The 15949-nt window shown below is 51.4% G+C and overlaps 1 protein-coding gene across 5 annotated transcripts in view; it reads right to left on the reverse strand.

The window, feature by feature from the left end:
• LOC133349799 (zinc finger protein 385D-like) overlaps positions 1–5521 on the reverse strand; it is a 134218-nt gene extending 128697 nt beyond the window's left edge. For 4 of the 5 annotated variants that reach the window (XM_061563567.1, XM_061563565.1, XM_061563564.1 and 1 more), the window contains exon 1: positions 5280–5521. Coding sequence is in view for 3 of the 5 variants with exons in the window: in XM_061563565.1 (XP_061419549.1) it covers positions 5280–5295 (16 nt within the window). In the remaining 2 variants the exon portion in view is untranslated. The remainder of the gene's footprint in view (positions 1–5279) is intronic. The other variant, XM_061563568.1, reaches the window with a different exon arrangement.
• Between the last annotated feature and the right edge of the window lie 10428 nt (positions 5522–15949).

Genomic DNA, 15949 nt, shown 5'->3' on the forward strand with positions numbered 1-15949 from the left:
CATAGGTGCTCGCTAACAGCACTTGCCTCGACAGTCTGTTAAGGCTACACGGGGGATCTGTGTCTTTGTACGCGCGCATATATTCGATGTCGGGAATTTTGGCCTCAAATGATGACCCGGGTCATAGACATTAAACGGTGCAAGTGATCTCCGCGGCGCTAACACAAGCGCCCAAGTTTACACCACGTCCCACATCCCCGTTATATATTAGGACGCAGGACACAACGATCGGCCCCACGCTGCGCAGTGGAGAGCTCTGAGCATAGTGGGGGTGCGGGTGGTGGTGGTGGTGGAGGGGGTGAAACGGCGCCGTGGCTGAGCGGACGTGGGGAACGTGTCAAGCTCGCCTGCTCTCTCAACTCGAGCCCCGTGGGGACCGAACGATGGTGGAAAAGCGACAAGAAAAATAAATGCTGTAAATGTGAGAGCGGGGGGGGAGTGGGGTTTGCTGCTCGCAAGCTGTAGGTCCGACGCGACTGCCAAGTCCGTCAGACACCCTCCTGTCGGGTCCACTCGCTACTCGGCTGTGTCTCCTACGATAGAACGATCTACGGTGAACAAGAGCCATTGCCTGAAATGTCACCCGTGATATTTTTGCGTTCGTCCGATGAGGGCCACGTGGTGCCTATTGACGAACGCGTTGAGTTGACGGTGTTGTGCACGGTACCAGTGAGGAACACGTACATCACCTCGTCGTGCTGTGACGTGCTGTACATGTGTATTATTGTCATAAAGCGCTGGCACCAAGCGGTCTTCACAAAATAAAACGAGACACGTTCGATGTGCTGAAATAAATACCACGACCCCTGTTTAACCATTCATGGGCGCAATTCGACGACTTAATTTAGCAAAATTCCCACACGTCGCAGCCTTGAAGCGGCACGATGCTGTGATCTGGAGAGATGTTAAAAAATGGCCTTTGATGAAGTCCCACGGCCGACGTTATCCCAATTATTACAATCTCCACAGAGCGGTTACGATTGGGCGAAAATCTATCGGCTTCACCGACGGCTGGTGGGAAGCGATGAGGTTTAGTGGCCATACAAAACTAAAAACTACGTAGTTTTTTTGACCAGTTAAGGCCCACTGAGTTCTTTGTAAGAGCGACCTGGCCACAAACGATAGCGAAACAAAGTAGCTGAGCGCGTGGAATTTTGTAGCAGCCAAATACTCTAAACGCGTGATGTTGATTCTAAATGTGGAGGGAAAATCCGGAGGACCCGGAGAAAAATCCACGTGACCACGAGCAGAGCATACAAACTCCAAATATACAGCAGCAAGCGTCAGGGGCAGAATCGAAACCCCGACCTCCTGCATACCAGGCGAGGTAGTTAACATCTCTTAGCTACCGTGGCGAGATGTATCCGTTGCCTTAATCTCATTAGAAACTCGACCAGCTCAGGCATGGCCTTCAAATTTTAAATATTCATTTCAAAATGTTTTCCCAGCACGTAAACACTTTGAAATAATTAAAATAACCGCGTTGCATTATTAACGCCTCCCTCCCCCGCAATCAAAAACACACATTCGTTTATATCCGTCGTGCTGCGGGACAGATGGGATATTTCACCCAACTTCTTCAGAAGAAGACCGAAACAGGAGGACGGCGTCGCCATTCTGGCCATCGCCTGATGAAGCTGGTTGTTGTAATCACCAGCGGAACGGCAGAGGACTGGGATTGTAAATGTCGGGGGTTGAGTCTCCAACACACACCGACCGGTGTGCTGAAGTAGTATCCAATAGGCACGCTTTGTTTACGTGACAAAACGTATTGATTGGCTGCGTCGGGTGGTGGCAGCTTGAACAGCGCATTCATATTTTTATCGATGTAACCCCCCCAAAGAAACCCTTTATTATAGATAATATTGGCCGCGAAAGCACCACCACCACGACCACTACCACCACCACCAACACGACTACCACCACCACCACGACTACCACCATCACCACCACGACTACCACCCCTACGACCACCACCACCACGACTACCACCATCATTACTATGGCGTGGAGAGTCACAATCATACCAGTAAGCCTACTTGCAAACCGAAGGACGGAATGATGGTGTGGAGACGGAGGCTGGTGCAACATCACCTCCTCGTTCGTCTCTTGATGCTCATGGGCCTTGTCCGGCCTTGATGGCAAGGGGCTCTGAGTTTCTCAGCTGCAAAGAAGCTGCAGGCAGCTGCACTGGACGTCAAAACAAAAGAACGAGCAGCAGGCCCGTTTGATTCTAACATCAACAAATGAAACGTGGGCACAGCGGAGGCACCCCGCAGCGCATCTCAGCAGGTTGCATATTAAACGAATAACTAAAGAGCCGGAATAAACACCGTGATGAAGACCCTGTCAGAGCGCCGCGCGACTCGCAACGCACTTTCACCAGAACGGATTTCCCCATCGCCACTCGCCCGCCCGACCGACCGGCGGGCGGGCGAGCGAGCGAGCGGTCGGGCGGGCACGAATTCCTCCTGGGTAATCAGAGGAACAAACGCCTTTCATTTCGCCTGCTCACAGGGGGGGGGGGGGGCAGGGGGGGAGAGAGGCGTCCTGGTAGTGGTTCACGGCGAGCGCGGCGTAGGTGCGCGCGGCTTCGCGAGATTTTTGCAGGTAAAGAGAGGCGCGTGGGGGGTGACGCGCGTGCGCGAGTTCGCAATGAACACTGCGACGGGGAATGTTTCCGCGTGACCTCGAACACCACGGCGCAAGGCGTCGGGTGAGGCGGCGGGGGGGGGGGGGATCCGCTCTCAAAGGTGGCGGCGGCGGCTCCATCGAGAACGTTTTCGTCGTCTCGTCGTACGGCCGCTGATGCGTCGATGCAGAGCAACGGCATTGCGAATTCACATTCACGTGGTCTCAAGCCTCGACAACCGCGTTCGGGAACAGAGGGACTCGTGCGTGTCGCCGCAATGTCGGGACGACGAGCAGCGGGACCTTGGGGCCGAACGCTCGGGCCGGCGGGGCAGCGGCACGGTGGGGCCGCGCCGCGTCGGGTTCACCCGGGGTCGCGTCGGTTCCTGGTGACCCGCGCCTCCTCTGCGCCACCGAGATGGGGGTGGTGGTGGGTTGGGGGATGTGAGGACAGGGCGAAGGCTCGGAGGTTTACCCACGCAGCCGCCAACCCGCGCCTGCCCTGCCTCCGAATATCAGAAATTCAACTGCGATTAGATAATCAAACAGGCGCGGCGGCGGCGGTGGTGGTGGGGTTGGGAGAGGGACGTGGAGGGGTGGAGGAAGGAGACGCAGCGGGGACTCTGCCGCGTGAGTGATGCGGGCGCCGGGGCGCGCTGCGAGGAGCCTCGTTCGCGCTTTGGTCCTCCGCGCGCTGCCTCTGATCTCTGCTGATCATGAGCGGCACCCGTCCCGTCGCGCCTTCCTTCAACAAATCGCGTTCTCCGTGCGCCTCGCTGTAACGCTGCAGTTTGCATACCGATCAATATCAGCGATGTATGAGACAATATGGGCGCGCGTGTGTGTGTTGGTGATTGCTGTTGTTTCGTAATATCAGCAAAAGTCGGCAATGTACGGCGCGCAGCCTCGCGTGCTCGCATCCTCACTCACTCGCTCGCGCGGACCGAGGCGTATTTACAGGATGCGAGTTTACAAAGTCGTTCATATTTTATAGGATGGTTCGCTTAACATCATCCATCACTCTCTTCCTCTGGTCTAGCTGAAGGGGGGGGGGGGTGTGAGCGCAATGAGAACTGATCGGAGGACTTCTCGAGGGAGTGGGGGATGATGGTTAAGGCTCCCTGCCCCGAGGGGGGGGGGGTGGTGGTGGGGTGGGGGCTTTGAGCCGGCTAGGCAGCGGGGGGAGGGGGGCGCGGGTGATCTCTGGCGAGATCGCGGCAGCTTCGCAGTCTCTGGAATGCGACGCGAACCGAGGCGCGCGCGCGCGCGTGGTGACAAAAGCGACACTCACGGCGACAAATGCGCCACTTGAGATAGCGCCGCGTCAGCGAACACTCCTCACCAGGCAGCAGTGGCGGCTCGTGCCAGCCCCCACCAGAGTTTAAGAGAAGAATCCCCCCCCACCACAATCCCCCTTTAATGATATCAAGAGATTGTCTTTCCTTTGTGTCAATGAAATTAAATTCTACGACGGGAAATGCCCACGACCTGCACACGCGTGCCGACGGGTGCGGTGCGTCGGTGACGCACGGAGAGCGCCGCTCTCATTTCTGGGCAGAGCAATCCTCGAGCATTGCTGCTCCTGCTGCTGCTGCTCCTGCTGCTGTTGCTCCTGCTGCTGCTGCTCATGCTGCTGCTGCTGCTCCTGCTTCTGTTGCTCCTGCTACTACTGCTGCTACTTCTGCTGCTGTTGCTTCTTCTAGTGCTCCTGCTACTAATACTGCTGCTATTCCTGCAGCTGCTTTTGCTGCTCCTGCTGCTATTCCTACTGCTCCTGCTGCTGCTGGTCCTGCTTCTGCTGCTCCTGCTACTACTGCTGCTACTTCTGCTGCAGTTGCTACTTAAGCTGCTCCTGCTGCTATTCCTGCTGCTGCTTTTGCTGCTCCTGCTGCGATTACTGCTGCTACCGCTGCTGCCTGCCACGCCGGTGGTTGAAGGCGACCCACGCGGCCACTGCCCCGTCCCGGTGTTGGTCAGCACCGAGCCCACATCGTGTTCTTAGTGGGCTTCACGCGAGAGTCGATGTGTGCAAAGTTCATTCTTGGTCGAGTTCAATTGAGTTCAGCCGAGAGCCCTTTGTACAATAAAACAACGACGTTCACTAAGTGGCTGTAAAAAAGAAAAATAGCGCTTGTATGCTTGTTTTGTGTCAACAAAACGTCTCGATGGATAAACACTCAGCATCGTTTGGGCACCCCTTGGGTCCGTCGCTAATGAAGGGGACGACAAAACGTCGCCCGAAAGTGCCAGGGACGCACGACGGACAGGTCGAGGATCGCCAGCGACTGGCACATCCATCGCGTTCGACAACCGAACATGAACAACGCGACAATCACTGCAAACAAACGACACCTGTTGCTGTGTTGTTCCTTCCCGACATCTCACGGCGAAGTTACCACTTCTCCCCGCGGCGGGAGCGCATCACCTGTCGATGGGGACTCAGAGGTCGCGATCGCCAGCCTCGTCCCAGTGAAATCAGGTGGTGGAACGCACATTTCAAACGACAGAAGCCGGGATGGGGATGTCCGTGACTGCCACTCCTCCCACTTCACACACAGATAGCCCGCAGCCCCGAGCTCGGCTCGGAGGGGTCGCGCCGCGGTGCGGTCACCGCGGAAGAGCAATGGGCGCGGAGGAGGATCTCGTACCTGGGATGAACGGCATCGCGGCGGCCGCGATGCCGCTCGCGCGTCCGCGGGAGACGGCGGTGGTAGCAGCGGAGCCCGGCGACTTTCCTCTCCCTCCTCCTCTCCCTCCTCCTCTCCCCCTTCCCGGCGCTCGGCGGATTCCGCGGCGGCCGTGGAAGCGCTCACGCCTCGCGCGCCTCCTTCGCTCCGCCGATTAGTCGCAGTCAATCGCACTAAGCAAACAGCAGACAGAGCATATCGCGGATCTCCCCTGCTCCAACCCCCCCTACCCTCCTCCTGGCTGCTTTAAATCAAGGGATGGAGTGGAGGGGGGCTGGGCAGGAAGGCAGGAGGAGGAGGGAGCGATGCCTCTGCAGCCAACCCGCACGCCGCTTGCGACGACGCCCGGAGCGCGCCGCTCGCAGAGCCGCCGGGCGGCCACGCGCGCCGGCCGCGCGTTGCTGACAAATATCGCGTTTAATCGCCACATCATCGCCCGAAACAGCTTAGCCACGGACTACTATTGCATTCTGTTGCTCGGTTATGATCACCGATGGGGCTGCACTGCCTTACTTATTAAGCACCCCGCTGCCCAAAGCCGCAGCATGAAAAATGCATTACCCCCGTTATGGAAATTCGAAAACCATGACCGAGAATATTTTATCGTGGAAAGCGGGTGTGAGGTGCACGGTGAAGGATGGCCTTTGCTCATGCTCCCGCATGCCGTGCCTTTTACGCGCCACCTCGCCCAATCACTTGCATAATGGGCACGGCACGTTACACTCCCCGCGCACATACACAAAACAAAGACGAAGATCCCCCGTATAGCATTCACGGACTGTTGGGGCAAGTGCTGTTAGCGAGCAACGCCCATGAAGGCCGGAACGGCACGCAATGGGGTCGGTGGTCAACACCACGCCCGACCGCCTTTGTCTCCCTAGTCGCGATGTGTTATACACAGCGCACCAGATACTCATTTGAGGCTGAGTCCACCTCGTGGAGGCCCAGGACCGGTTCAGATAATCGTCACCGGTGGTGGTAGCCGCGAGTGGGAATGGAACTCGGGTCGCCGAGTTCGTAGTGCAGCGCGTTAAACTGCTACACCACCGCTCCCCGCAACTCATGCGTGCACGGGCACGCACGCACGCACGCACTGCAGGCAGAAAGACGCACGTTTTTGGCGAATGCGGACAAGCACACAGACGCATACAGATATGCACGGACGTGGATGCAGAAGTCCAGGTATGCGCATGCATGCACCGGCGGGGTCTTGGTGCAGCGTTGTCTGGGCTCAGAACAGAGGCCACTCAGAGACAGAGGCACGCAAGCCTGTCGCTACAACGTCTCATCTTCGTATTGCTGAGAGGGCTTTGAGAATCCAAGACATTTCATCAGCCTGTGTTCTTTTAGTGTCCCTGAGCAAGACGCCGTTCCAAGTAATTGCAAAACGACTCGTCGGCGTTTTCAACGAGTTGTTTTTATATCGTCGTGTTTACCCTCGAATTGCTGGGTGACATAAACGTGGACTACGCAGGGTACAGATCGCACACGCACGCATACACAAGACGCATTCACCCATACATTCGCACGTTCATTTACAGACATGCAGACACGTGGTCGACAACAAGCCACCTGCAGTCCATCGCCTTAATGGGATGCTGGGGGCGAGTGCTGTTAGCGAGCACCTATTACAGGCAGCACAGCACGTGAAAGGGTGCTTGTGGCCCGGTCCACTTTTGTCTCCGCAGTGCTTAGGAGGCACTGTACTAATTTAATGCCGAGTCAGCCTAAGGGAGACCCAGAACCACTTCAAGTATGAATCGCCACTGATGTTAGCCATGGGCGGGAAGTGAAATTACGTCGCAGGGTTCATAACGCAGTGGGCGAACCACCACACAACGCTAATCTCACACACGGACACACACAGAGACAGGCAGAGATTCCCCGTAAAACCTTAACGAACTGTTGGGGCAAGCGCTGTTAGCGAGCACCTATGATCACCGGCACTGCACACGAGGAGGGTGGGTGGCCAGATACATGGCCGGCCGCCTATGTCTCTACAATGCTGATGTTTACACACCGCACCAGGTACTCATTTGAGGCTGAGTCGACCTAGGGGAGGCCCAGGACCGATTCAGATAGGTCGTCACTGATGTTGGCCGCCGTGAGCGGGAATCTAGCGCGGGTCGACGAGCTCGTAGCGGAGTGCGCTAACCACTGCGCCACTGCTCCCCATGTTAACACACACACACACGAAGAAACACACACACACGTAGACAAATGCCCGCCTTCACGTGTGCCGCCACACACCACTCGCACACACAATGGAGGCTGAGCCCCCCGGGGTCTGGATTTGATTATTTGTACTGGCAGAGAGTCTGTGGATAATAATTCCGTGCAGAGGTCTGGAGACCTCGGCGCAGCTCAGATGCATTTGCGTTTTTTTTTCCCACAGATATTGCCAAATTCATGCCTCGGGCGGTGCCCAGCCATTCCCCCCTGGCCACTGCCGGTGCTGTGGAGGACAGCGCAGGCGACGCGACACGAGCGGCAGGCCCTGGTGCAGCGACTGTCTGTTGTTGTTGTTGTTCTTCTCCCTGGTGGGATCGTAAATGTCAGCAAGCGGTGCCAGGGAGTGGGTTTGTGTGGAATCGTAAGCGCAGCAGTGTCGCGGGGCAACCTTAAGAAAAACATGCTAGTGCAATGATGTAAACATCGAACGCTCGTAATATGGTCCACACAGATAATCTACGACTTACAATACCCCCCACTCAGATCACCCTACATTCAAAATATCCACGACTCAGATAATCTACCACATAGAATGTGCTCCACTCAGATCATCCTCCATTCCAAATATCCACGACTCAGATAAAATCTACCACTTACAATATCCTCCACTTAGATTACCCTACATTCAAAATATCCACCACTCAGATAATCTACCACTTACAATATACTCCACTCAGATCATCCAAAATACCCATTACCCACTCACAAAATCCTCCACTCAGATCACCCTACGTTCAAAATATCCACCACTCAGATAATTTACCACTTAGAATGTGCTCCACTCAGATCATCCATTCCAAATATCCACTACTCAGATAATCTACCACTTACAATATATTCCACTCAGATCTTTCTCCATATAAAATATCCACCACTCAGATAATCTACCACTTACAATACCCCCCACTTAGATCACCCTACATTCAAAATATCCACAACTCAGATAATCTACCACTTACAATATACTCCACTCAGATTACCATTCATTCAAAATATCCACCACTCAGATTATCTGCCACTTACAATATACTCCACTCAGATTACCCTTCATTCAAAATATCCACCACTCAGATAATCTACCACTTACAATATACTCCACTTAGATCACCCTTCATTCAAAATATCCACCACTCAGATAATCTACCACTTAGAATGTGCACCACTCGGACCATCCGCCATTCAAAATATCCACTACTTAGATAACACTGGTCTGCAGCCAAAATGCTTCCGAAATAAATGTAGTCCAATTTTACTCATTCTGGGTCACCGAGAATGAAAATGATGCTTACAATTGTTGATTGGCTCTAGTTTTTAATCTATGCTACTGGGTCAGTATATACGACCCTTGACTTGGGAATGGCGGAGGATAAGTGAGTTATAGAGGGAAGGGATCTATGAATAAATCCATGTCTGGGTCTGGGCAGTGCTTTCTTTTTGAGCAAAACAATGAATGATGCAATTTGAACCTGGTATTGTGTCATACATGATATGAATTGTGGCATGTTATTCAGAGAAGTCATGGATGATGCAATGATGACTATCCTTACATTCTTCTGCTGAACAAATTGCCCTTTTCAGCTCTAGAAATCATACAGTGTCGTGCTCTCTCATTTGTAAGTGTTTGATTTTGCAAAAGGACACATTTCTGTTTAGTGAAAGTGAGCAGAGATGCCTCGCACTTGTGTGAAAAAAGCAGATCACTTCTGCTATGTTTGTGATGAAGTGACTTTTGCATCACAAAAAAGCAGTATAACCACTCTAGTTAAGAAAGACTATCAGCTTTAGTTTGGCTGCAAATTTGTAGATCAGGACAAGATGTAGGCAACACTTGCGTAACAAATTTTCGCCAGTGGTTGAACAGGACAAGGAAATCTATGCCTTTTTCAGTGCCAATTATTTGGAGAGAGCCAACATATCATCATCAGCAATTGTTACTTCTGCATGGCGTCTCCAGTTGGGAAAGGTTTGTCAAATAAGAACAAGTGGACTGTGCATTATCCAAACATTCCATCAGCTATACGCCCATTACCCTACGGAGAAGGACTGCCGGTTCCTGGTGCACCAGAATCATCCTCACTTGAGTCAGACGAGGAAAAGGATGAAACTTCTGGCCCTGAACCATTAAGGTCACATGACTAAGAATTTCTCCCATCCTCCTCCTCTGAACCACACCTCATAACACAAGGTGAACTGAAAGACCTTGTCAGGGATTTGGAACTACCCAAGAGTAAGGCAGAGTTGTTGGGCTCCAGACTGCAGCATTGGATCTCCCGGCAGGTGATGTCAGGGTTTCCGTGTTCCTTGGCTGTCAAAAGGATATTGTCCTATTCATCTTCATGGAAGGTGATCTTGTAGCCTGCAACAACATCGATGGTGTGATGGCAGCCCTCAACATTGTTCATCATCCAGATGAGTGGAGAATGTTTATTGATTCATCGAAGAAGGGTCTTAAAGCTGTTTTGCTGCATAATGGCAATGTTTGCCATCAATTACAGTTGGTCATGCAGTCCATATGAAGGAAACCTACGACAACATGAAACAATAATAGTAGGTTTTTACCCTTTTAACTGGTACAAAACTGACACCTTTATTCAAGGCATCATGTTTGCAATGACCACAACACAAGTAGTCAAAAAAGCAAACAAAAAGAAGCAACTCTGATAAGGATGATAATATGCACTGTCCTTGAAGTTGATAATAAAGGTGTCAGTTTTGTACCAGTTAAAAGGGTAAAAACCTACTATTATATTTTGCCACTGGTAAAAGAGATCTCATAGTGTAACATGAAACAACTTTTGAGGTGCATAAACTGTGACCCACATCACTGGCAGCTTTGTGGCGATTTGAAGGTTCTTGCTCTCTTGCTTGGTCTGCAGACTGTATACATAAAGTACTGCTGATTTATCTGCGAATAAGGTAGTCGTGCGAGAGATTCCCACAACATCAAGATATATTGGCCACTTCGACAGTCATTGGAGCCTGCGAGGAAAAGTGTTCAGCATCCACCACTTGTTGAATCAAGGATGATTTTGTTACCACTCTTTCACATCAAGCTGTGTCTGACAAAACACAAGCAGCTTTCACGTACCTCCGTGGAAAATGTCCAAGGTTAAGTGAAGATAAGATAAAGGAAGGTGTCTTTGTTGGTCCTCAGATTCGTGAACTTCTTCGAGATCATGCATTTGACAGTGCACTGCTTGGCAAGGTAAAGACGGCATGGAACGCCTTCCAGTTCGTGGCAACACATTTTCTCGGAAACAACAAGGCAGACAACTACAGGGAGTTGGTGGAAACCTCCTCAAAGTATACAAAAGCCTTGGTTGCAACATGTCACTAAAGATACATTTTTCGCACTCTCGTCTAGATTTGTTCCCACCGAACTGCGGAGCAGTGAGCGACGAGCATGGCGAGCGATGTCACCAGGACATTGCGACAATGGAGAAACGCTATCAAAGCAAATGGAGCCCATCAATGCTTGCAGACTATTGCTGGACAAATCTTGACTTAAAGCTTTCGTGACTGCAGAAATTCATATTCTTTGGGTCTTTCGGTAAAGTCACGTAGATAGGTTCAAAGAAAATAACAAAAACTACGACGTTTCGATCGCAACACAAGCGGTCGTCATCAGGAAAAGGGGGTTAGCTTGTAAAGGCAAAATGTTTATAAAGGTTTGAAATGGGCGTAGCCCAAATGTCAGCAGCTAATGTTAATGTAAGTGGTGGGCAGCAACCACGATGGTCGTTGGTTTTCCACCAATCAAAGAGCTGCCATGTGAAAATTAGCATGTTAATGCCAGATCGGTGAGCGGCCTCCACGACACGCGCGCTGAGGTGGCTGTGTTAATGTGAGAGATTAGCATGTTAATGGCAGATCGCAGAGCAGCAACCTCTAGGTCGGCACGCGAAGTGGCTGTGTTAGTGTGAACCTGTTAATGAACAACTAACATCGGAAGGTGGTAGCACATCACAGCCAGTTATGACTTATACTGGTTGATAACGTCCTTCCAATGATTGCTCAATTTGTACCCATCTTCTCGGTTGAAATTGTGTCTATGTCTGTATATATGGATGGCTTCATGAACGAATCTTAGTTGATAGCCAGTGGGTTTGCAAAGTACCTTCGTCTTAGATAAATCAATTTCGTGTGAGTCTATCGCATTAAACTAAATATCAGCCACGGCCGAGGTATTGGTCCTACCGTGTTTCAGATCTACCTTATGTTCACGAACACGGTCCGAGACATGTCGCTTAGTTTCCCCAATGTAACTACTGCTGCAGACACAGCTTAGTTTATAGATGCCGGAGTATTGCATGTCAGGGATTACATCCTTCACAGATGAGATCAGATCACACATTTTATGTACTCTGTTAAATCGAACCTGGAACTTGTGTTTACTCATGGTTTTGTAAATATTTTTGTGACCCCTGCTATGTATGGCAAGATGATGGTTTTGATTGGGTCCTCAGATAGTTCTTTCCCAACAGTTGGGGTGATAGCATGACGGACTGCGAAGTCTGAAAATCCATTCATCTTCAGAGCTTGGTGTACGTGTTCCAGTTCATCACCTCCCCAGTGAATTCAGCACATCAAAATCCATAATAAACAGCACATTTCATCTCTGAAGCAGACGACGTCTAAAAAAATATAGACCACTTACAATATCCTCCACTTAGATTATCCACCATTCAAAACACCCACCACTCACAATCAGAATATGTATTTATACCAGATAAATCTGATGAGTTCTAAAGGTCTTTTCACAGAAGTCCAGTAGGGGCAGGTCAGAAGGTTATTACAACAAATAATACAAAAAAATGCACAATAGATTGCAAATTATATTCAAGGTAAACAAATCACTTAAACACATACAATCATTTAAAATTATCCACCGCACAGATCATCCACCACTTACAATATCCACCACTCAGATCTTCCTCCATACAAAATATCCACAACACAGATAATCTACCACTTACAATGTCCTCCATTGGAATATTCCTCCTTTCAAAATATCCACCACTCAGATAATCGACCACTTACAATATCCTCCACTGAGATTATCCACTGCACACATGTGTAGTGGCATAGAATAGTAGTGTAGTGGCATAGGGTAGTAGCATAGCGCTGGCTGCTGGCAGGGAAGGGTATCTGCGGCTTATGGCAGGCCTGACGTCAGCAGGCCACGTGACACACCAGATGGGGATCTAGGGGGGAAAGGTCACAGAAGGGGCACACCAAGAACCCGCTGGTAGGTTCCAGAAAGGGGGCGTGGCCGGGGGCGGAGCGAGGCCACGTGACGTCATAAGAGGGGCCCCTGTGGGGGACCTCGGGGCTGTTGTTGGAGTGGAATCCCCGTCGTGTTGCTCAAGTCTTCGTCACCGTTCTTCTCGTCGTCGTCTTCACCATCCTTCTCGTCGTCATCTTCGTCTTCACCGTCTCGGGGCGTCACCAGTCAGGCAGCCTACCGACTGTCCTGACTGAGGAGCGTCGCCGACAATAGACGGACTTATTGTACGAGTATGGTCTTTGGTTCTTTCGGTAAAGTCACGTAGGTAGAAAATAATAGATCACGACGTTTCGATCGCAACACAAGCAACCGTCATCAGGTGGGACCAACACAGCAGGGGAAATGCTGTGTTGGTCTCACCGGATGACGGTTGCTTGTGTTGCGATCGAAACGTCGTGATCTATTATTTTCTACCTACGTGACTTTATCGAAAGAACCAAGGAGTATGGATTCCTGCAGTCGCGAAAGCTTAAAATCAAGATTTAATTGTAAGAGTGTTAACCCCGATGGTGCTTGTTAATAAGAAGTGCCTCCAAGTCTTATCGTCTCCGAGCTAGTCACTACAAACGTATCCACCGCTTACAATAAACAGGACCCTGCGGGGTGGGCTGGTAGGAATAATACTTAGTACCGGTACAGAAATATTGACCGGGTATAGAGGAGTTAAAGAAAAAATTACTGTATTCTAGTGTAACGTTAATTAAAAGTGTTTGTTTTGACAAGAAACGCTGTGAGATTTAAAGACTCGTAGTCTTTCATTTCCAACACCTCCCTCAACACCACCCCTCCCACGGACGGACGGACGGACGGACGGACACAATAATCTATTGGTGGTCTGGTCCACTTCGTTCCTACCAGTATAACCCATCGCTCGTGCTGCGGGTCACACCTCCGCAGAGACCTCACCGAGCCCCGCCGTCTCCGGCGCTCACGCGGCACGTGGCATGCCTGGGAAGTTTATTTGGCCCGATGGCCTGAAGCCAACTTTGCTGCAGCCGAGAGGTGCCAAGTCGCATATTTGGTCGTTCAACCAGTCGCTTCTCTGCGTGGCCCCTACCAAATTTGGAATTGTGTCTTTTCAACCACGATGCTCGTGTATACCTTGAACAACAACAACGACGACAACATCGCGACTCGATTAATTTAATAAACACCGTTCCGTGTCCGCTTTGATTGGCAACTTGCACTCATTGTACGGCGATCTATGGATGCACGTGCTTTTGAAACCGCCCCCTTATGCCCCTTGTGTTTAAGTGTTTCGCTACAATGCGAATTCCTCTTGCATGCTCAGTGGCTCTTCAGTGGCAGAGCGAGTGGCTCGCAATCGGAAGATTCCAAGTCCAACTCCGAGTTTGGGGTGGGGGGAGGGGTTGACTCAGTCTGTCATCATCCCTTCAGGGACGATAAAATCAGTACCAATTTCGGGGAGTTGATGTTGATTGTCCTGTGGATGTAGACTCTCCCCTGCCATAGGAACGAGGAATGTCCACCACTGGATCATGGCTGTAAGCGGGAGATGAACACCGCTCATTTGAGCAGGAAATTACTTTGATGTTTTGATTTATTTTGATGTTACAGCTTTACATTTCGGCTGTTATGTGTTCTGTTATGTGTTTGTTTTCACGGACTAGGCGACAGCGGTTCTCTCGCCTCGGTTAAAGAAAATGATCCGTGTGTTCATTTATTATATTTCGATGACGTTTTATTATGACGCTTGCTTACCCCAGTCAAGCTTCGCTGAGTCTCAAGGCATCTTGCTCATGAGGGTCCTGCCAAGGGTTTCGCGGTCGGGGCCAGTTTCGTTGTATGGTGTGATTCCCCAAATTTAGTAATTTGCAGGTTACTTTTTTTAATTGAAATGTTTGACCAGTACCGGTTACATCGTGTGTGTTTTTTCTTATGTAACAGTCATCTCAGTCAGTCGACCCATTGCCACCTGGGTTAGTTCGGTGACCTGTCAGCAGGCGTTCGACACTTCACGTGGCCTTAAAGTGCACGTCGCCTGGCACGGGCGCCATGGTGATGTAACCGTTACTTAGTGGCGAATGGCGGTTGTTGTTAGTTGTACAGTAGGTGTAAACCGACAATTCTTGAGGGAGCCCACACGCACAACAATGGGGGGGAACGTTCAAACGCCCAGCAGGTAGGTGCCCGAGTCGGGAATTCAACCCAGGCGCTGTTTGTCCTGCGGCACGAGTGTTACCACTGCGATGCCGCCATACTCGTGATCATCATCATCATCACCACAATAATAGTTTGAATATGTAAAGCGCTTTTCACCCGTACATCCCAAAGCGCCAGGGATTTAAACAGAACCGGGACAAACGGCCAAAGAACAAAAGGGCGAGGGGCAATTTGAAGAGGTGAGATTTGTTGAGACAGATTAAAAACAACAATAAATTCTCACGACTGATTGCCTGGTGACCAAAGGCAAAGCGTTCCTCCACAGTCTGCGAGCTGCGCTGGCACAAAACCCGATAACCCCAGGGGCAGAGAGGCTCGACCTCGGGGTCCTTAGCAGACGGCGAAGTGAAGATCTCCGGGACCACGTGGCCTGGCGTGGGTTGACTCGTCTCTGGGGATCCCACTTCTGGGCGCCCCGTGGAGCTCCCTTCGGGAACGCTCCGGATCGCCGTTCCCCTCCCTCGAGTGCGGATTTCGCGCGGCGCGTGGGCACGCAGACACTTTCATAAATAAACACACACACACCAGCCATTGTGCGTTGACAACGTTCCTGCGATGTTCACAGCACTGTCCGCCTCGGCTGTCAGAGAACGGGTGTCGCGTTGTGAGCACTCCGCTCGACGCACGGGCGTTTTACATCTTTTAAACGCCCGTGCGTTGAGCGCGCGGTGCGTGTTGGTTCGCGTTCAATGTTCGCACGCGAACCGCGTGGACGCGCCTGGGCATTGTTGAGGAGGCCACGGGACTTGCGTGTGGTCCCACAACCACCGCCGCTGCTGCTGCTTCTGACACCTCGCTGAGTGGGCTCGTGATGAGCCACGGATGCAGCAGGGCTCCCTCCCGCCACGTTGTGATCAGGGTCGGGGAGCGGAGCAGGCTGCGGAGCTGGATCGCTGCTTCGAGGGATCACGAGAGGCGGCGAGCGGCG

The sequence above is a fragment of the Lethenteron reissneri genome, chromosome 31 (assembly GCF_015708825.2).
Source record: "Lethenteron reissneri isolate LAM-NWPU_2019-01 chromosome 31, ASM1570882v1, whole genome shotgun sequence".
Lineage (NCBI taxonomy): Eukaryota > Metazoa > Chordata > Hyperoartia > Petromyzontiformes > Petromyzontidae > Lethenteron > Lethenteron reissneri.